The 21,566-nt window shown below is 38.1% G+C and overlaps 1 protein-coding gene across 1 annotated transcript; it reads right to left on the bottom strand.

Annotated features, from left to right (window-relative positions):
* Positions 1 to 7,028: 7,028 nt before the first annotated feature.
* LOC126455973 (uncharacterized) lies at positions 7,029 to 7,720 on the bottom strand. Its single transcript, XM_050091730.1, has 4 exons — positions 7,632 to 7,720; positions 7,502 to 7,554; positions 7,210 to 7,407; positions 7,029 to 7,165 (listed from the first exon to the last, which is right to left on the bottom strand). The coding sequence occupies exons 1-4, from the start codon at positions 7,718 to 7,720 to the stop codon at positions 7,029 to 7,031; spliced, it is 477 nt and encodes a 158-aa protein (XP_049947687.1).
* Positions 7,721 to 21,566: the final 13,846 nt, after the last annotated feature.

Here is a 21,566-nt window from a genome sequence, read left to right as displayed (position 1 = left end):
TTCAATATGTTTGTCATATTTTAGGTCATATTGTATCCAAATACCAAGAAATTTTGTTGCTTGTTTATTTACAATTTAGATCTATTTCTAGTAGTGATTACCACTGATTTGGGTCCAGTCCAAATTATGTAAAATGTGTGAGTGGAAATGCAGAGATGAAGGGTCAGGTCTGCATGGTCAGTTTGCTATTTAGTGATCATACACAGACAAACTTCACAAAGGTAAAACAATAACTACATCGAACCCTGAGAGGGTACTTCAGAAGGAGAAACTTCACATTGTGGAGCAAGAACTAAAGAAGCATAAAATTGCTGTCTGTGGCTTATCAGAAACTCACTGGAAAGACTGTGGGCATTTTGAAACTGATAATCATGTTGGCAGAATGATATCACACTTTTTGACAGCAAGCATACAACGCAATATGTTGAGGCTTACAACTCATCAATGAGAGCATATTGGCGCCCACCCTCAATACCAAATCACATAAATTACATATTAACCAGGTGTGTCAACCTGCCAATGTTGCATATAAGCAAAAATCTGAAGACTTCTATGCAAATGTAGAAGATACCATTACAGCCCTAAAACAAAGAGGAGTATACCTGTATTGGGAGATTTCAATGCAAAGGTTGGAACCACTTTGGTGGACAACTGCTTGTGAGACTGTGGGACAATATGGCCTTGGAATATGCAGTAAGCAAGACAATCAGTTGCTACATTTGTAACTGATAACAACTTTTCCATAATAAGTACCATGTTTAAATATCAGAAATGCTGACTCTTTACATGGACATCGCCAAATGGATATTACAAGAACCAACTGACTACATCTTTATTGATAAGAGATGAAGAACCTCTTTCTGCAATGTGAAAACAAAATCAAGCGATGAATGTGGATATGATTGCCATCTGCTTTGGGCATTAAATTAAGCTGAATAACAGAATGGCTAAAATAAAGTCGAAAAAGCTGATAGCACCTGACCCAATTATTTTCCAAGAAGTACTTCAAAGCACTGGAACACCTGACCTAGAGGTAAACAACAACATAGCTTGGATGAGCATAGGAAAATGGATCACAGATGCCATAAGCAAGCTGCCAAAGATGAACACCACAGTGAAGTGGCAACAGTGATGTCTAACAAAACTTTGACTCTGATTGAAAAGTGACTTAACATCTGACTCACAGTCACAGATCCAGAAAAATGAAAACAACTCATGAAAGAAAAAAGTGAATAATGAAATTAAACACTCTCACAGGAAAGACAAGAATGGACATATTAATAAAATTTCTGGAGCTAGAGACACATGTATTGAGGAACCACAGCTCATATTTATACAAGGTGAAATACTTGGTAAGGGAGTTTTCACAACGGACTCAGATTATTAAAGACAACCAAGGGAATATCATCACAGATGCAAAAGGCATCACCAAAGTATGGAGTGAATGATGTATGAAACTGTACGTTGATGACTCATAACCAAGGTCCAGGTAACGGAACACAATGGACACTGAAGCAGTGATCCTCAGAGAAGAAGAGGAAATGTGCACTGAAAAAGTTGCAGAATCAGAGGGCACCAGGGAAGGATGGAATTCCTGCTGAAGCCCTAAACACTGGGGTAACTTGGGTGTGGATATCCTGCAGAGGCTATGACAAAAGATTTGGATGTCTGGAAACTGGCCAGACCAATGGCGCTACTCCATTTTCATACCACTGTTCAAGAAATGCTCTCCATTTGACTGTGCAAACTACTGAATGATAGCCCTTATTTCCCATGCTATTAAAATCATGTTCACTTTACTGAATGAGAAACTGAAGACCTTCTAACTACCACAAAAATCAGAAGAGCAAACTGGGTTTGTCCCAGGCAGGGGAACATGTTAGGAGACCCTAAATATCCAGTAGCTCAAAGGGAATGCAAGGGAATATTATATCATTGTATTAATGTGCTTTGTGGATTACAAGAAAGATCTTGACAACGTAAAATGGTCAAAGCTAGAGACTATTCTCATTGAGATGAGTACACCAAGACATCTTGATACCTCATCCAGCAACTGTACTTTTGAACACAGTGACAGTAAGAATCAATAACACCTTCTCAGACATCTTTTCTACTAATATCAGTATGAGACAAGCTTTCACTCTCTCTCCACTACTGTTCAGTGCAAATAGTGAGGACATTATGAGGGATGTTCTTAAAACTGGCTTGATAGCATCATTGTAGAAGCAGAAAAATTAACAATCTCAGGTATGCAGCCAACACTCTGATAACTGTATCAGATGAGCATCAACTGTAAACCATTGTGTGAAGGTTGGCCAAATGAAGTAGAGAATATTGTCTTGAAATCAACAATACAAGGACCAAAGTAATGATTATAGATCATCCTAATGAAAGTAGATCTGACATCACAAGCATCGCTGGCTACAAAGTCATTAATCACTTCAAGTATATAGGATCTGTTGTCACTGATATTGCAAGTTGTGAGCCTGAGCTCCATAGGTACATTCTGATTGCAAGAAATTTTATAGCAAAAGTTGCTCGGAGGAGGAGGATGGGGGAGATTAGTTCTTAACATCCCATTGACGGCAAGGTTATTAGAGATGGACCACAACTTCAGATTAGGAAAGGATGGAGAAGGAAAGTGGTTGTGCTCTTTCAAAGGAACCATCCTGACATTTGTCTTATATGATTTAGGGAAATCACAGGAAGCCTAAATCAGGATGGCTGGAAGTGGGTTTGAACTGTTGTCCTCCTGAATGCAAGTGTGCTAACCTCATTTGGCAAACCTTGTCACATCTGGAAGGACACCTTCATCACTGCCAAGACAAAGCTCACCCTCATCCAAACTCTAATCTTCCCTAATGCAACCTATGCAGCAGAAGCTTGGATAATGAAGAAGACAGTGGCTCATCACAGGATTGATAATCTATATGAGGTGCTATAGACTATTACGAGGGTTATCTCAAAAGTAAGATCTCCTATTTCTTTATAAGTACATAGATCTGTTTATTTCTACAATTGTTTACATCAGTTTACAGCTTGAACATTTAGCTATTTTTTGACATAATCACCATTTCTGTCAATGCATTTTTGTAGACGCTGTGGCAGTTTTTCTATGCCCATGTCACACCAGCTCGACGCCATGCCGTTCAGAAAGTTATGAACCTTTTCTTTCATCTCATCGTCAGAGCTGAATCGCTTTCTGGCCAAATGTTCTTTTAACCTAGGAACAGGTGATAGTCACTGGGCACCAAGTCAGGACTATAGGGTGGGTGGGTGATTATGTTCCACTGAAACTGTTGCAGAAGAACAACGGTTTGCCGAGCAATGTATGGGCAAGCATTGTCATGGAGAATGTGTACGCCCTTGCTCAACATTCCTCTTCTCTGGTTCTGAATTGCCCATCTGAGTTTTTTCAGAGTCTCACAGTACCTGTCAGCATTAATTGTGATCCCAGCGATTCAGCTCTGATGACAAGGTGAAAGAAGAGGTTCATAACTTTCTGAATAGTCTGGCAGTGAGCTGGTATAACATGGGTGTACAAAGACTGCCACAGCGTCTACAAAAATGCATTAATAGAAATGGTGATTATGTTGAAAAGTAGCTAAATGGTCAAGCTGTAAACTGATGAAAACCATTGTAGAAATAAACAGGTGTATGTACTTATAAAAAATAGGAGACCTTCTTTTGGGATTACCCTCATACTTGCAATATCATGGACAGCACATCAAACTAATGAACTGATCTGGAGTCAGCTCAGCATCAGTACATGACTGTCAACACTTGTCAATCAAAATCAGTTGAAATATCTTGGTCACATTGCTAGAAGACAACAGGCAAGGGAAATAACAATGATAGTGGGAAAAGTCAATGGTTGAAGACCTAGAGGACACACGTAATTATGATGGATAAACCAGATTAAGAGTTTGACCAGGATGGGCTTGCAGCAAGCAAGACAGAGCTTTGTGAAGACAGATAATCAAGGGTCTTACCACATGATTCCTTTATACAAGTTTTAGACCAAAGAGTGAGAGATAGAAAATTCTATACATATTTCTTGATTTCTTGCAGTTAGCTTTATCATTAATTTGAATAGAACTGTTCGACTTTCCTTGAACATGTTGCGTTACCTATGTAATACTCTGGCAGCATTATAACTGCTGTACTAAACAACAGAATATTCAAGTTGGGATTATCTTATACTTGGTATGGTATATGCCATGTTGACCATTCTTCACAAGTTGGATTTGCAAGTGGACCCAAAAATTTGTCTTTTGGAAGTTGTGTACTTATAACTGAGCCAGCCAAGCAAACCTCATGAACTGACTCAAACTTCCATTGTGACAGCTGTTTATGTCCATTCCTTCCAAACTTCACAGAGACTGTTCCACATGCTAAGAGGCTGAGACATCTACAAAAATGTCACAGTCAAGAGTTGAACTTTACTGCCTCAGCACTGTAATTGAGATTAATATTTTTCTTTCAGTCATAGTGGAATATATGCCACATTAACTGGAAGACATTTAGGCTTCCTCTGTATCTCACATAATGGGAGATTCTTTGGGGAATTTACATATGAATTTAGCTTACAAATGCTTTACCTTTCTATGTAGCAGCAATATGAAACAAACTAATGAGAATGTTTGTATCAGGAGGTTTGTCTGCTTCCACTAACTAGACAGATTTACTGTCTTTGATGGTCTTGTCCAACTGGTTCCTAAACTTTAATCTTCCTTCCTACGTTTTGTGCAGGTTTTCAGTAAATCCATTCAGTTATTGTTTTAATGAAACACAGACTGGATGGGAATAAAAATATTTAAATATTAATGGCATGATTGTTATTCTTCATCTTGTTATATATTCACACTCTAACCTCTAATCCTTATTATCTTTATTTTTTATTTTTTTATTTAAGTGTGAAACAATTCACAGAATGTGTTGCTTGAGACTTTCCCGACTAGTTGCAGAAATGGTTCTTCGATGGGCCGTAAGATATCATAAAATTCCCTATTATGTTTCATAGGGTTTGTCTGCTTCCACTGACTAGACAGATTTACTGTCTTTGATGGTCTTGTCCATCTGGTTCCTAAACTTTAATCTTCCTTCCTACGTTTTGTGCAGGTTTTCAGTAAATCCATTCAGTTATTGTTTTAATGAAACACAGACTGGATGGGAATAAAAATATTTAAATATTAATGGCATGATTGTTATTCTTCATCTTGTTATATATTCACACTCTAACCTCTAATCCTTATTATCTTTATTTTTTATTTTTTTATTTAAGTGTGAAACAATTTACAGAATGTGTTGCTTGAGACTTTCCCGACTAGTCGCAGAAATGGTTCTTGTATGGGCTGTAAGATATCATAAAATCCCCTATTATGTTTCATAGGCACAACTGACTGACTTCTTTAGGTACAGTGGTTACACTGCTCAGTTTTGATCCAAGAAGAAAACACAGCTATGAACACACCAAATTCCATGACTAATAGCAAACATTTCCTGACTGGTAGCAGGTGAGATAGCTACACCACCTGTCAGATGATGAACCAAGAGTTTCGGCACATGTGCAAAGGCTGCCAATCATACTGTGTGCTGCCATCAGCTACACCAGTGCCCTCTGTCAAGAGATGAATGCCAATAGATGTGCCCAAACTGGTGTGTGCACATCATCACCATCATTATCCTAATACCTGTGTTGTCATCCAAATATCTATGGTGCAACTGGACTGTCAAGCCTTTCATGATCAGTAGTTCACCTTTCTGGCTACTGTAATTTTAACATGGCAGGTGCTAGATCCCATGCTAACAAGTATCATTGTCTCTGTTCAGCAGATTTCTAGAGCTGCAAATTTCCATTGCTTCTTTAATAATGCTAATCCAGTAATGAAGACATTGATTTGAGAAGTTTTGTAATGCATATTATGCCCCCTACTGAAAAGTTCAACACCTCTGGCTTCACTGGTGTGACAATGTATGACATACTGCAGCTATAGAGAATCTTGTAGATATCAGGACCCTCTTTCATTGTATCTGAATTCTGAGTGTCAGTGGTGCACAGAAGACACATTTATCTTTATGTTCCTTCAGTGATCTTCCTATTTTAAAAGAAAAACCAGTGATGTATGATAAGATGGCCGCACCTCTTTGTTCTTGACTTTCTTCCAACTCATCACTTTGTCTAACACATGCTGGGTGTAAGACACAGCATATCTCCCATTCAGAATATCCATATGGTAGAGAGACAGCGTAGTTCATTGGACAAGTGCCCTGAATCACATACAGCTCATAGTCTATGAACCGACATCCTATGCATACCACTTCGTTGCGCAGGGCAGGTGACAGCTGTTGCCCTTAAGTGTACATCCATGTGTGTAGGCTTATGATATATGGCATAACACAAGGTGCCATCCTTTTCTCTCTGCACCAACAAACTCAGGAATGGTAGTTTGCAATTTTTCTAAATCTCCATTATAAACTTGATTTTCGATTAAAGGCAATATAAATCTTGTAAAAATGCAACCAGTGATGCAGTGCTGTGGAGCCAGTTTATAAAGGTGACAACTACAGTTTGAGTGACAGCCTTTGTGCATGTGTTGAAGCCTTTGGTTCATCATCCAACATGTGGCTTAGCTGTCTCTGCCACTACAGGTCAAGAAATCTTAACTGTTGGTCACATAATTTAGCGCATTCATGTGTGTGCATATTCTTCTTTGACTGATGTGAACAGGGGACTTTGGTCACAGCTCAGCAATGTGTTTACTGGAGCTGAAGATATCAGTCAGTTGCACTGACAAAATATTGTGGGAATTTCACAATCAAATCCAATTTCTTGCCTGAGAACAATTGATAAATTTCAGAGCTGCTCCATTCTGTAATCTTCTCTGCAAAATGGGTCTCATTCTGTACATCCCTCACATAAAAAAGTTATTTTAAACCTTCTACAACAACTATAAATGCTCCTGTAATGGAAACACAATGAAAACATTACAGAGCATGTTTTACTCTCCATAGGACTAGATAGGGGTTCAAATGATTGATAATTCTTCTGGACTAAGAAATATTATGCATATCCACAATGATGTTATTTTCTTCACACTGGACTTTGAGTTAACAATCTTTGTTCTTTCAAAACTATGATTTATAAAGTTACTTGAGCTGGGATCTTTCAATACAAGAGAATGAAATGTGTGCATTTCATGATGATACTTAACCCAAATGCAACATAGTAGTAATCCATCCAGAGTGCAGGCTGCAGTGTGATGATGAACTGAGATCCATTGGTGTGCCGCCCATCATTAGCCATAGAGAGCACTCCACGGCGATTATGGGAGATGCAGTAACTCTCATCAGGAAAGATACGCCCATAGATGGATGCACCACCTCCTCCAATACGGTTTTCAATATCTTTATGGAAATAACAGACAGTTACTTCATTGCAAACATATAAATCATCACATTACTGATACATCTCTCCTCTGTCAGGACCAATGTCTAATACTTATATAAGTGAAAGAGATGTTGTCATAAGACACTATGTTTGAGTACTTGTAACTATTATAAATAAAACACACTTATTAACACTGAGTGAATAATGGTGAAGGTATTTTATGAATATATTTGGGAATTACATTAAACGATATTGGATTGAAGTAATAAATTTCATGTGATTTCTACCAAATATTCCATAGGATCTTCTTGAGTTCATAGGATACATCATCTTACTGTGGCACACATCCAACCACCATTTGGAGTTCCATAGAAGGTGTTCTCAACTGCAACTAGAACTATGTGGTTCTTGTTCGTGGATTTTGAGTTTGAATAATGTTTTGTTTAGCTGTATCATACAGATGTCATTTTGGATTCATTTGAATCATAGACCCTGCCGACATGGTTGGGGGGGGGGGGGGGGGGGTCCGCGTATTTGTTGAGAGGCCAGACAAACTTATGGTTCCTGAAAAGGTCAGCAGCCTTTTCAGTAGTTGCAGGTGATGATTGACTGATTTGGCCTTCTAACATCAACCAAAACAGCCTTGCTGTGCTGGTACTGTGAATGGCTAAAAGCAAGGGGAAACTACTGGTGTAATTTTGCACAAGGGCACAAAGTTCTACTGTATGGTTAAATGATGGTGGCAATCCTCTGGGATAGAATATTCTGGAGGTAAAATAGTGCACCATTTGGATCTCTGGTTGGGAACTAGTCAGGAAGATGTCATTAGGAGAAACAAAATTGGAATTCTATGGATCAGAGCATGGAATGTTAGATCTCTTAATTGTGCAGATAGTTTAGAAAATTAAAAAAGGAAAATCAATAAATTGAAATCAGATATAACAGGAACTACAGAAATTTTGTGGCAGGAGGAACAGGACTTCTGGTCAGGAGAATTCAGGGTTATACATATCCAATCAGACAGAGGTAATAAAGAAGCAGGTTTAATAATGAATAAGAAAAGAGGAATATGAGTTTTATTTATTTAATGTAATCTTATGGCTAGAGCCTCCTGTCAGGCTGACCGTTCGCTGGGTGCCGGTCTTTCAATTTGATGCCACTTTGGCAACCTGCACTTGATGAGGATGATAGGGTGATGACGAGGACAGCACAACACCCAGTCCCTGGGTGGAGAAAGTTTCTCAACACAGCTGGGAATTGAACCCGGGCCCAGAGGATTGACAAAAATGTTCAAATGTGTGTGAGTTCTTAAGGAACCAAACTGCAGAGGTCATCGGTCCCTAGGCTTACACTACTTAAACTAACTTAAACTAACCTATGATAAGAACAACACACACACCCATGCCCAAGGGAGGACTCAAACCTCCAGCGGGAGGGGTCACGCAGTCAGCGACATGGCACCTCTAACCACGCGGCCACTCCACGCCGCAGAGGAGTGACAATCCGTCACACTGACCATTCAGCTACCGGGGGCAGACAGGAATGTGAGTAAGACACTATGATGAGCATAGTGAATGTATTATTGTAACCATGATAGACATGAAGCCAACTTCACGACATTAGTACAAGTTTATGCCAACTAGCTCTGCAGATGATGTAAAGGTTGCAGAAATGTATGAGGAGATAAAAGAAAAGATGGTTAAGGAAGACAAAAATTTAATTGTGATGGGTGACTGGGATTTAGTAGTGGGAAAAGGAGAAATAGTATGAGAATATGAACTGGGGGAAATGAGTGAAAGAGGAAGCCACCCGGCAGAATTTTCACAGAGCATAATTTAATCATCACAAACATTTGGTTTCAGAATCATAAAGAAGGCTGTATACATGGAAGTGACCTGGAGACACTGGAATGTTTCAGATCGATTATACAACAGTAAGATAGAGATTTTGGAACAAGATTTTAAATAGTAGACATTTTCTGGGGCAGATGTGGACTCTGACCGAAATGTATCAGTTATGAACAGCAGATTAAAGCTGAAGAGACTGCAAAAAGGTAGGAAATTAAGGAGATGGGACCTGGATAAGTTGAAAGAACTGGAGGTTGTTGAGAGTTCCAGAGGGAGCTTTAAGCAATGGATGACTACAACAGGGGAGAGGTTAGCTTTAAGAAATGAAATAGTGAAAGCAGCAGAGGACCATATAGGTAAGAAGACCAGGTCTAGTAGAAATCCTTGGATAACAAAGGAGATATTGCATTTAACTGACGAAAGGAGAAAATTTAAAGATGCAGTAAATGAAACAGGTGAAAGGGGAAACTAGTCCTAAACAAAGAAGGGAAAACTGAAAGGAGTACCGTACATAGAAGGTTTATACAAGGGAGATAAACTTGAAAGCAGTGTTATATAAAGGGAAGAGGACATAGATGAAAATGAGATGAGAGATATGATACTCTGAGAAGAATTTTACAGAGCACTGAAAAGTCAGAACAAGGTCCCGGGAGTAGATGACATTCCATCATAATTATTAATAGCCTTGGGAGAGACAGCCATAACAAAATTATTCCATCTGGTGTGCAAGATGTATGACACAGGTGAAATACCCTCAGACTTCGAGAAAAAAGTATTAATTGCAATTCCAAAGAAAGCAAGTGCTAATAGCTGTGAAAATTACCTAACTATCAGTTCACAAAATAATAACACAAATTCTTTACAGGAGAGTAGAAAAATTGGTAGGAGTCAACCTCAGGTAAGATCAGTTTGAATTTCGAAGAAATGTAGGAACACTGCAATACTGACCTTACAACTTACTTTAGAGAATAGGTTACAGAAAGCTGAACCTACATTTATAGCATTTGCAGCCTTAGAGAAAGCTTTTGACAATGTTGACTGGAATACTCTTTTAGAAATTCTGAAGGTAGCAGTGGCAAAACAGGAACCAGAAGGCAGTTGTAATGATCAAGGGGCATGGAAGGGAAACAGTGGTTGAGATGGGAGTGAGATAGGATTGTAGCCTATCTCCAATGTTACTGAATCTGTACATGGGACAAGCAGTAAATGAAACCAAAGAAAAATTTTGGGTAAAAATTAAAATCCCTGGAGAAGAAATACAAACTTTGAGGTTTGCTGATGACATTGTGATTCTATCAGAGACAGCAAAGGACTTGGAAGAGCAGTTGAATGGAATGGACAGTGTCTTGAAAGGAGGATGTAAGATGAACATTGACAAAAGCAAAACAGGGATATTGGGATGTTGTCGAATTAAATCGAGTGATGCTGAGGGAATGAGATTAGGAAATAAGACACTTAAAGTAGCAGAGTAGTTTTGCTATTTGGGCAGCAAAATAACTAATGATGGCCTAAGTAGAAAGGATATAAAATGTTGACTGGCAATGGTAAGAAAAGTGTTTCTAAAGAAGAGAAATTTTTTAACATCCAATATAGATTTAAGTGTCAGTAAGTTTTTTCTGAAAGTATCTGTATGGAGTGTACTTAAGTATGGAATGAAACATGGATGATAAACAGCTTATACAAGAAGAGAACAGAAGCTTTTGAAATGTGGTGCTACAGAAGAGTGCTGAAGATTAGATGGTTAGATCGCATAACTAATGAGGAGATTCTGAATAGAATTGGATAGAAAAGAAATTTGGGGCACAACCTGAGTAGAAAAAGGGATCAGTTGATAGAACACCTTCTGAGACATCAAGGGGTCACGAATTTAGTACTCGAGGCAAGTTTTTGGGATAAAACTTGTAGCGGGACACCACAAGATGAATATAATGAACAGGTTAAGAAGGATGTAGTTATTTGGAGATGAAGAGGCTTGCACATGATAGAGTAGCATGAAGAGCTGCATCAAGCCAGTCTTTGGACTGAAGATCACAACAAAAACAACATTTGAGGAAGTAAATGGCAATATTATTCACTAACGTGATTAAGAATGAACTACATGATCCATTTTAGGCTTGTCCCACAGTGCACTTCCACTATGAACAACCCATGTCAGTAAGGTGCATAAAAGGACAGAGATAAAAGTGTATGAAAGGAGTTCCTTTAAATGATTGTTGATTATGAAGTGTGAAACTTAAAGCATTTTGGCATACCCTGAGTAATATTAGAAGTGATACCAGTAGCAATATTAAGTATCGCCATAATAACAGATTCTTCTGCTGGAAGAGCAACCACCATATGCAACCACACTGGTTCTTTTCAAAGAGTTCTGCTACCATTCTCTATTGAAACCAAAAGATATCACACACAATAAAAACTTTACAGTTTGACATCTGTATCTTTTATAGTCATTCAGGAGACACATGGAAGTGTAGATGAAGGCCCTATGTAAATGATATATATCTTGTCATTGAAAGAACGCATATGCAGTTTTCATCAAAGAATGACTTAACATTCTAAGCCAGTGATTGTCAAACTGTGGCCCATAGGCCATATGTGGCCCGAATCAACTATTTGTGCAGCCCACAGTTCTCAGTTGCATTTTACGAGGGTTGCCCAGAAAATAATGCACCACATTTTTTTTCTCAGCTGAAAACAATGCTACGAACATAAAACATTATGTATGTATTGTTTGAAGTCTCCTGAGTGAGCATGCCAAGTTTCTGTCACTTCCGACGGATGGCGTAGCTGCAGGTCATTTTCGAAATGGCATCTGTAAGTGATGTACATCACAAGCAATGTGCCATCATTGAATTTCTCACTGCAGAGAAAGAAACTGTGGGGAATATTCACAAACGCTTTTGCAAAGTCTGTGGAGCATCTGCTGTCAACAGAAGTACAGTTCGTCACTGGGCACAGAGGGTGAGTTCATCAGAATGCAGTTCAGCAGAGCTACACAATTCACAGCGGTCTGGGAGACCATCCATGGCTGTCACATCTGACACACCTAACCTAGACTCCTCAGTCTTACACTTTTTTTGGGCCATTAAATGATGCCATTCATGGAAAACATTTTGAGGATGATGAAGAGGTGATTCTCACAGTGAAGCACTGGCTCCGCCACCACGACAAGGACTGGTACCAACTGGGCATACACATCCTTGTTTTGCGCTGGAGGAAGGCCATAGAACAGGATGGAAATTATGTGGAAAAATAGGGTGTGTAGATAAAACACCATTCTTTCATGTGTGTAATTCCTATTACGTTCAATAAAGAACTGTTGAAGAAACAAAATGCGGTGCATTACTTAATGGGCAACCCTCATGTAACAACAATAAGCATCTTTCAACTAATGGTAGAATCCAAAAACATCTACATATTAACAGCTTTTTAAGGGTGTCGTTTCCTGCCCAGCTAAAGAGAGAGACAGAGAGAAGAATATGATGACTTACAGAGACAACATTTTTACTGACATTGGTGGATTTGGCCGTGAGCTAAGTGAACTTGCACCAGGGGCAGAGGAGTAAGTAGAGCAGCCATAATGGCATGGTTAGAGGATGCGTGGGGCGGCAACTCGTGGGCATGAGCAACTTGTACCAATCGGCTAATAGTGTATAAATTTTGACACAGAAGTAACATGGATCTGTGAATGCGCATTACAGTCATCTATAATGCAGTACTTATTTGTAGCAAGGAACATTAAATTAATTAGAGTGTTCTAATACAACACAGTGGGGCTACAAAACTATACAACAGGATTTTGGAATGGTTTACACTCTAAGATTAAAATATTCTGGAATAAAAAATACTGAATATTCTGAATATGAACAACTTTTGAAATATTAAGTTTTTGGAAAAAGTAAAATGTTTGTTTGAAACAGGAAAATGAGGGCTTCCAAATCTGCGTGCATCTATACTCCAAAAATCACTGTGAAGTGCCTGACAGAGGGTATATCTTACTGTATCAGTCATCAGGGTTTCTTCCAGTTGCATTCATGTATGGAGAGTGGCTTTCAAAGTTTGGTGCTACAGAAGAATGCTGAGGATTAGATGAGTCAGTCATGTAATTAATGAGGAGGTAACGGAATAGAATTGGGGAGACAAGGAATTTGTCACAAAACTTGACCAAAAGAAAGGATTGGTTGATAGGAAACATTCTAATACATCAAGAAATCACCAATTTAGTATGGGAGGGAAGTGCAGGTGGTAAAAATCATAGAGACAGATCAAGAGATGAATGATATCAAGTATGATGCAGGTCATGATGCAGATTGGATGAGGTAACTACTGTCAAATTCAATGTTTGTGTGTTGCACTTTAAAGAACTGGGCTGTCATAAGTCCCAGATATATGAAGGATGCAGGATCATTTGTGCAAACACTTCAGTGAGTTGCCGCTGGTATGCAGTGCAATAAAAAAAAAAAGTTGCATTGACCGAGCCGTTCCTACACAGGTCATACTGGCCAAAAATTGGCATCAAAAGGTGTGATGTCCATCGCAACCAAAGTTGCAATTCAGATAAATTGTAAACTTGGCTGCGTATCCTGGACTGTAAAGATACCTCACAGTGGTAATATGATAACTGGATTTGATGTTTGTCATGATACAACAAACAGATTGAGTTCATATGGAGCTCTAGTGGCTTCCTTGGACAAATTAATGTCTAAATACTTCAGTGCAGTTGCATCACATGCTTCAGATGAAGAGCTGTCAAATGAAATAACAATCAATATCATAAAAGCTTTGTAAAAATACCAGCAAATGAACCAGGGTTCTCTCCCATGGCGAATATTCCTGTATCGTGATGGTGTGGCAGACGGGCAACTGCATTAAGTTTTTGAACATGAGGTGGCCTTGTTGAAGCAGAGTCTGTAGTAAGTATCTGGTTCTGCATTTTGCAAGCTATCTGTAATCATAATGACAGAAAGGATAAATACAATGTTGTTCCTGAAACAAGGAAATCCCCCACCAAGAACATTGTGGATGATGTAATCACAAATCCTAGCTGGTACAATTTTTTTTTCCCCCCATATTATCTCAGAGTGTAGAATGATAGAATAGTTTAAGATTTTGAAGGAATTCAGTGCAGGAAAACTATTTTGGAAGAAACACTGAAAACAAATCAGAATCCGGAGGTCATCACTCCACCCTTTAACTCAGAACATTGATGTTACTGGGGGATAGATGACTCTGCCCAGGTCCCATGAATCTGACATCAACTTTTCTTGAGCACTGGCAGACCAGTATTTCTCTTTAAATTTCTTTTGAAAGTCTCCCCAAGACAAAAAGTTCTCAAATTTCAGAGTATCCTATTCTGATGCCTCCACTAATAGGTAACCTACAGTGAATTCAATCTTTTTAGAATCTTACCAATTCTATGGCAAAGCTCGGTTGAATCTTCTCAAAAAATAGGTCGGATGTACTTCTCTATTGGGCTTGAATTTAGGTAATTGCCTGGATAATCCTGAATTAGCCCCCCATTGTAGATCAGTCATTACTCCACTAGTTAATACCACATTAGATGAAGTTACCCTTTTGTCTACTTTATCCTGGATAAGTTTGAATTCTTTCCACAGGTCATCTATATCCTTCTTAGTATCACTAAGGTCTCAAGATAGAATAGGAGATGCGTTCCCTGATGTTACTCTCGCGGCAACTTTTCGATCTATCATTTCCACCATCTGTTCCTCCAAACCACTTACATTTATGATGTTGGAGTTCGCTAATTTCTCTTTGAATTTCCTTTCCACATTGTCTACCCATGTATTAACACCTGTAATTTGTGATTGGGTTATTGGCATTAACTTATCTTGCTTATCGACACCCTCTTTCAGAGTACTTAATCCTTGCTTTACGGCATTAAATTTAACATTACACACATTCTCAAATGACCCTAACTTTTCATTGATCTCTGATTCTACACTATTACATTTATCCTCATTATTCAATTCCAATCTTTTTGTCAAATCATCCTGAAAATTATCATTCTGTTTCTGATTGAAGTCAGTAAACATTTGATTTACATGAATGGTCAAGGAATTAGTCAATTCATTCCTTAAATCTAATTTCGAATTCTCTACTTTACTATTTAAGGTGTCAAATTCAGAAATTCAGTCTTTAAAGCATCCATGCCTTCACATAGATTACTAAATTCTCTGCTCTGTGAGTCTACTTTAGCAACAACCCTAGATTTGTTGTCTGGACATTTAATTGGGAATTTAATTGGGAATGTACTGAGTCTAGTTTTTCACTTTAAGTTGTATTTAGCTCCTTATTTAGAGCAGCATTTTGAGCATTTGAGGCTTCACTCTGGGCATCTAGTTAAGAATTTACTGAGCCTATTTCTTCACTTAGAGTCGCATTTAAAGCTGCACTCTGGGCATTTAATTGAGCACTTAATTCTTTCCTTAAAGCCTCATTCTGAGCATCTGACTGCAGACTTTGAGCTTTGATTAGATTTACTAACTCAGACCAGTCAGGTGCTTCTTTGGTAACTTTCATAGCCATGGCTGGTTCTGAAGTTTCCCCAACTTGCTGTATGTTATCCATACTTTTACAAACTTTAGACCTTGTGAGCATTTAAAGATTAACTTTAAGTATAATAACTACACTATTAAAGTTCACTCAACAGTTTGTACCACTTTGTACTAAAACAATGAAGTTCTGTTATATGCTTACCCGCTGTAGAATTTGTGATGCGTCAGTGAGCGGATGTGGAGGCAGGTCAGCACCGGTGATCAGCAACCGCTGCCGGCGGCATCAGATGTTGATTTCTGCATCTCCATCCCCATGATGTGTGCAATAACTATCCACTCCCTGCACCAGATCTTCTTAATCAAAATGATCTAGGCATATTTCTTCTTAGAGAAACGAAATCTTCTCTATTTCTCAATTCAAATTTTTGTTTTTTGCCTACTCTAGCATGTTCCGATGTCTCAGAGTAAATTCTTTGTCGTGTTTCATTTAGTTGCTATGGAGTAACTTAATACATCTTCTTTTCTCATTTTTTGGTCTTAAAATTCCTGTTTTTCCAGTCCTGTTTCACTGATCACCGCATTCTAATGGTTAAGATGACTTAAAGTGTTGAAGTATATAAACAGTGTATAAGCAAAGTTCCACTTCTTTTCCAAGATGACTTACTTGAGATGCTCAGCCAACCTTCCTCGCTGGTTAGCCTGCTGCTGCAAACTCTCTTTCACTTCTTCTCCGAAGTATGCTGCTAGGTACAGGAATTTCTTAAGACTATTTCTACTTATAAAAATAAGTAGACATACCAAGTTTCATTTGCTTCAATTAACAACATATATTTTAACTTCAGACATTTTACAATACTGTTTCATAAGCCTCTTGTGTCTCCAAGCATTAGACACAAAATAAGTTACATATGAGAGAAAGTTGACTTAAAAACCATGTCCATTCTCAATATGAGATCAGAATACATGTCTTCCCTTCACCAAAGCTAAGACAAAAGTTTTTAATGGTTCTTTTACAACTGTTCTCATTACTACGACAATGGACAAAACACAAGTAGAACAGAGTACCATAAACACTCCATGGTTCTTCTGTCCACTTTCACTAAACTTCCACGGATCGACTGCCAAGTACTTATTGGTGCAGTTCGACTGCCGTGTCTACATTCTGCTCGCGACTCATTTCCAACCTGCACACACAAACATGTGACATGCTGTAGGTAGGATTCCACTCTCTCGCACTCTTATCTAAAATATCATGTGTTCGAGTTGGTAGACGGCCGAGCAGTTCTAGAATTTACGCAGAAATTCTCAAATCCTTTTTCTCTCTTTATATAACCCCCTCAGGTCAAACACACAATATTTTATACATAACCATTATGTACATAATATCACACATGACAACATTTTACAGTTTACATTTTAGCAGTATACATTTCTTACATAGGTTTATATATACATGTTACACTTCAATAACGACCCTGTGTTTTCTCTAGAACAATCTTTAGCTGAGTGTTTCTTTATTTTATTCTCACTTTACTTTGATATCAAGACGTGAGTATTCATTCATGATTTAGTAAGCTTGACTAGTATCCTCATTCCAATTATAAACTTCAGGTGTTCATGACACTTGAATATTCTATTTTCTGTTCTCATTCTTTGTATTAGTTTGTAGCTTGTAGTTTGGACGAACTCTGGGTGAAATGAAAGTGTTGTTTTGACATTTATTTATTTATATTAAACATAATAACGCTAGTTGTGCATAGAATTCAAACTTTCCAGAATATTCACTATAAAATTTTGTAACTTTTGTCATGATACTGTCCCGTTCTCCTAGGATCAGTACCTATACCTTGCTTGTCAGTTGACCTTATGAAAGCACTTCTTCTTTCCATTTTGGTAGGTATGCCCCTTTATAAAACATTCCTATTTTTTAGGCCACAGGTCGTCCTATCACCATGTAGGTATGCCTGTACTTTATTTAGTAAATGCCGGGTATGCCCCCCTTAGCCTTTCTGAGTAGGCCTCATGGTTCATTACCCCGGTATATGTTCCCATGTATACTATAATTAAGTATTCCCTGGTAAAGCTACAAATCTATTCTACACTCGCATTCACTTTTTAATACACCTTTTACTCCCTAGAGCCCACCTATACTTCTCAAATTCTATACTCTCCATAGATAATATGTCTATATACACTATTTAAGTCCCACTATCCTACAATCCATCAATTCCTCAGAGTATTAATTACACTGACTTTTCTTAAATTACTATCACTATTAATTCCACTCTAGCTTATGTTCTCTTTCTTTGCTCATGCCTATTCCTTGTCTATCCCCTGCTGACTACTGCTTTATAGTTATTCCACTAACTCACATGCTTTTGTCTCTCTTTGTGCATGAGTTGATCGCCTCTATTCTCTCTTTATATAAACTCCTTCATATATATATATATATATATATATATATATATATATATATATATATATATATATATATATATATATATATATATATATATATAAGGTGGGGTAAATCCAACCTAGTAATTTCTTGTGGCTATAAAACACTTATCCGAGGTCAGATCTTAACGTTATATACATTAAATTATAGGTAATATACAGGAGGGACTTTTTGCAATATATTTTTGTTATATCATCAATATTTTTTGAGACATCCGTATTTTAAGAAACGGACATTATTTTAAGAAACGGACATTTTTGCCATTTGCAAAAATGGTAGGGTAAATCCGACCCCTATTTGTTTGGCTGATTTTGCACAGAAATACTTCTATATGAACGTTTTTTTGGGAAATAATTATAAGCAATTATGTTTCTTACATAAATGAACAAAATTTATTCAAAAAAGTAACAATGTTTAGAGTACTAAATGTACTGAAAGGTAAATGAATGTAAATTTTATCTGAAAAAAGATGATTTCATTGAAAGAGAAGAATTAATTAATTAATCTGAGTCTGATTGGCTATCGAAATAACTTATTTGTAAACATTTGGTTCAATTTGAATGTCTGGTTGGCTGTGGCATTGATGGTTGTTCAGTATTTGTTTGATTATTGTACTTTTTTTTGGTAACCTTTTTTGCATTATTGGCTTTATTGCTGGCCTTCTTTGTTTGCTTTGCTAACCAGTTTTGCTCAGCTTCTGCCAATTCAGAAATGGTTTCATCTGAGGTAAGGACGGATGTTCAGCCAGGCTTATGGCCACATTTTGTTCCTTGGTGAGGTGGTGTGCACAGAAACGGATGAATCGATTGCAACATCTCGTTCAAACTGGATGTCAATGTTGTTGGTGTTGAAGCAGCAAGTGGTGGCTTCAATGGAATGTCATCCTCTTGTTCATGATCATCACCATCATCAACATCCAGAGTGACTTCTACCAGTGGCCGATCAATTGTTTCACTGGGCACAACATCGATGTCCTGGAAAATTTGTGGGTCGAACGGCCAAATGCCACTTGCACAGAATCCAGCTTTAATGTTAGTTTCCGTGGCAACAATTTCCAGTGCTCAAAAATTTGGATCGTCTGGCCGGGATGCATCTGAACAAAGTTGAGACATTGCTGGTTCATCGCTGTTTTGAATGGTCCAAATACTGCAACACCAAGCTGTTGCAATCGATGTGAGCAATGTGGCAGAAACAACACCGCATGAATCACATTTGTTTGGCAGTATTGCAACACTGCTAATGACCTGTGGCTTTCGTGGTTATCCATGAATAGCAACACCAGCTGATCTGGCAAGCAATGCATGAAGGCACGGAAATGCTTTAAAAAGTCCAGAAATAGTTCATTCGTGATCCACCCTGATGGATGTGTCCTGCCAACGCAACCTGTTGGGCCACCATTCAAAAAATGTGGTTGGAAGTGGGCTCCGGGAAACACAAAATATGGTGGCATCCACATTCCGATGTCTGAGACAGGCAAAAGCGCTGTCACTAGTTTCCCCTTCTCGGCTGAAGTGATTTGCCCACGTGTCGGTTGTTGCCATGATGAGTAATCACTCAGACAGACCAATGCACCATTGTGATGCCAGTTTCATTGACATTCCAAATATTGTGTGGACCAAATGGCTGTGTGTTCATCACAGGTCAATAGCTTTAAAAAAAATTGGCCACATTATGTTGATTGAACACATTTGCTCTTGCCAAACTGTTTGCTTCTGGCTTTCACAACAAAAGTGCCATTGCATAAATCTGCAGAACCAATCTTGTCCCACTTTTGATTCCATTTTCCATGAATCATAGACATTGGCTTTTAGATGTATGGCAAATTTGAATTTAATGATCTGGGCTGGTTGCTCATCAAACCAAGGAAAACATCAGAAGCATGCTTCAAATAGTCTTCTAAAGCATTTTCTTGTCCTGCAGTGAGCACCTATGAAAAAAGAAGTCGAAAAAGTAAAGAGAAATGTAATAAAATAGGTAAAAAATTTGATTTGTATAATAAAACCAACAAGATGAAAGTCAAAAACGTTTGCAATCTTACTGTGCTACGGCCTGCAGAAGCAACAACAATATCATTCAAATTGACTTCAGTACACTGCATATTCATTTCATTAGCATGGCGGTGCAACAGCAATGTCTATCGCGGAATGTTAAAATCATGAGCAACAGCTCAAAAAGACATTCCTATCTGCACTACAGCAATTGCTTGGGGAATATCGTTTTGATTGCCTTTTGTTGTTTTTCATTTGTAATTTCGTACCATTTTCCTAAAAATAAACAAAAATTCACTTTGTTTACATAAATAAATAATTCCATACACATAAACAACAAAAAAATATGCGGTCGGATTTACCCCACCATTTAGCAGTCGGATTTACCTCACCATGCCATTTTTCATTTAACACACATAGAAACAATTTACATGAAATTTCCAACAAAAATGATACATACACTGAATAGGTCACTAAATACACTACACAAATCACTTACCATTTATTTTGTGATCATTTTATTTAATAAGGTAAATCTAATGATGCAATTTGCACTAAGTTGAAACAATCGAAAACACACTTGTTGTCTTTTGATTGGATAAATGTCAAATGCGGCAAAGCTGTCAATGTGACATTTTTGTTATTTTGAATGGTCTATATGGTAACACTAATGTGAAATTGCTCTGCTTTGCCATTTCTCACAAATAGGGGCAGTCTGGTTTACCCACCTGGTCGGATTTACTCCACCTTACCCTACCTACAAAAAATAAAAAAGCAATGGTTGCTTCATCAAAAAAGAGGGAAGGAGAGGGAAAGACGAAAGGATGTGGGTTTTAAGGGAGAGAGTAAGGAGTCATTCCAATCCAGGGAGCAGAAAGACTTACCTTAGGGGGAGAAAAGGACAGGTATACACTAGCACACACACCCATATCCAACCGCACATAGACAGACACAAGCAGACATTTTACCCTCTCCCTTAAAACCCACATCCTTTCGTCTTTCCCTCTCCTTCCCTCTTTCCTGATGAAGCAACGGTTGGTTGCAGAAGCTTGAATTTTGTGTGTATGTTTGTGTTTGTTTGTGTGTCTGTCGACCTGCCAGCGCTTTCGTTTGGTAAGTCACATCATCTTTGTTTTTAGATATAAAACAAAGATGCTGTGACTTACCAAATGGGAAAGCGCTGGTAGATAGGCACAATAAAAACACACAAACCCAAGGTCGCTTCATCAGGAAAGAGGGAAGGAGAGTGAAAGATGAAAGGATGTGGGTTTTAAGGGAGAGGGTAAGGAGTCATTCCAATCCCGGGAGCGGAAAGACTTACCTTAGGGGGAAAAAGGACAGGTATACACTCGCACACACACACACACA

The sequence above is a fragment of the Schistocerca serialis genome, chromosome 2 (genome assembly GCF_023864345.2).
Source record: "Schistocerca serialis cubense isolate TAMUIC-IGC-003099 chromosome 2, iqSchSeri2.2, whole genome shotgun sequence".
Classification (NCBI taxonomy): domain Eukaryota; kingdom Metazoa; phylum Arthropoda; class Insecta; order Orthoptera; family Acrididae; genus Schistocerca; species Schistocerca serialis.
Note: the sequence above shows the minus strand (reverse complement) of the source record. Positions and strands in the feature narration are given on the sequence as shown.

Bases quoted from the DNA above. Each gene is read 5' to 3' on its own strand.
- LOC126455973 (XM_050091730.1), bottom strand. From the start codon at position 7,720: ATGATGTATCCTATGAACTCAAGAAGATCCTATGGAATATTTGGTAGA. The intron at 7,555-7,631 runs GTAATTCCCAAA...TATTTATAATAG, and splicing joins TCAATCCAATATCGTTTAAT to TTACAAGTACTCAAACATAG. The intron at 7,408-7,501 runs GTATTAGACATT...ATTTCCATAAAG, and splicing joins CATCTCTTTCACTTATATAA to ATATTGAAAACCGTATTGGA.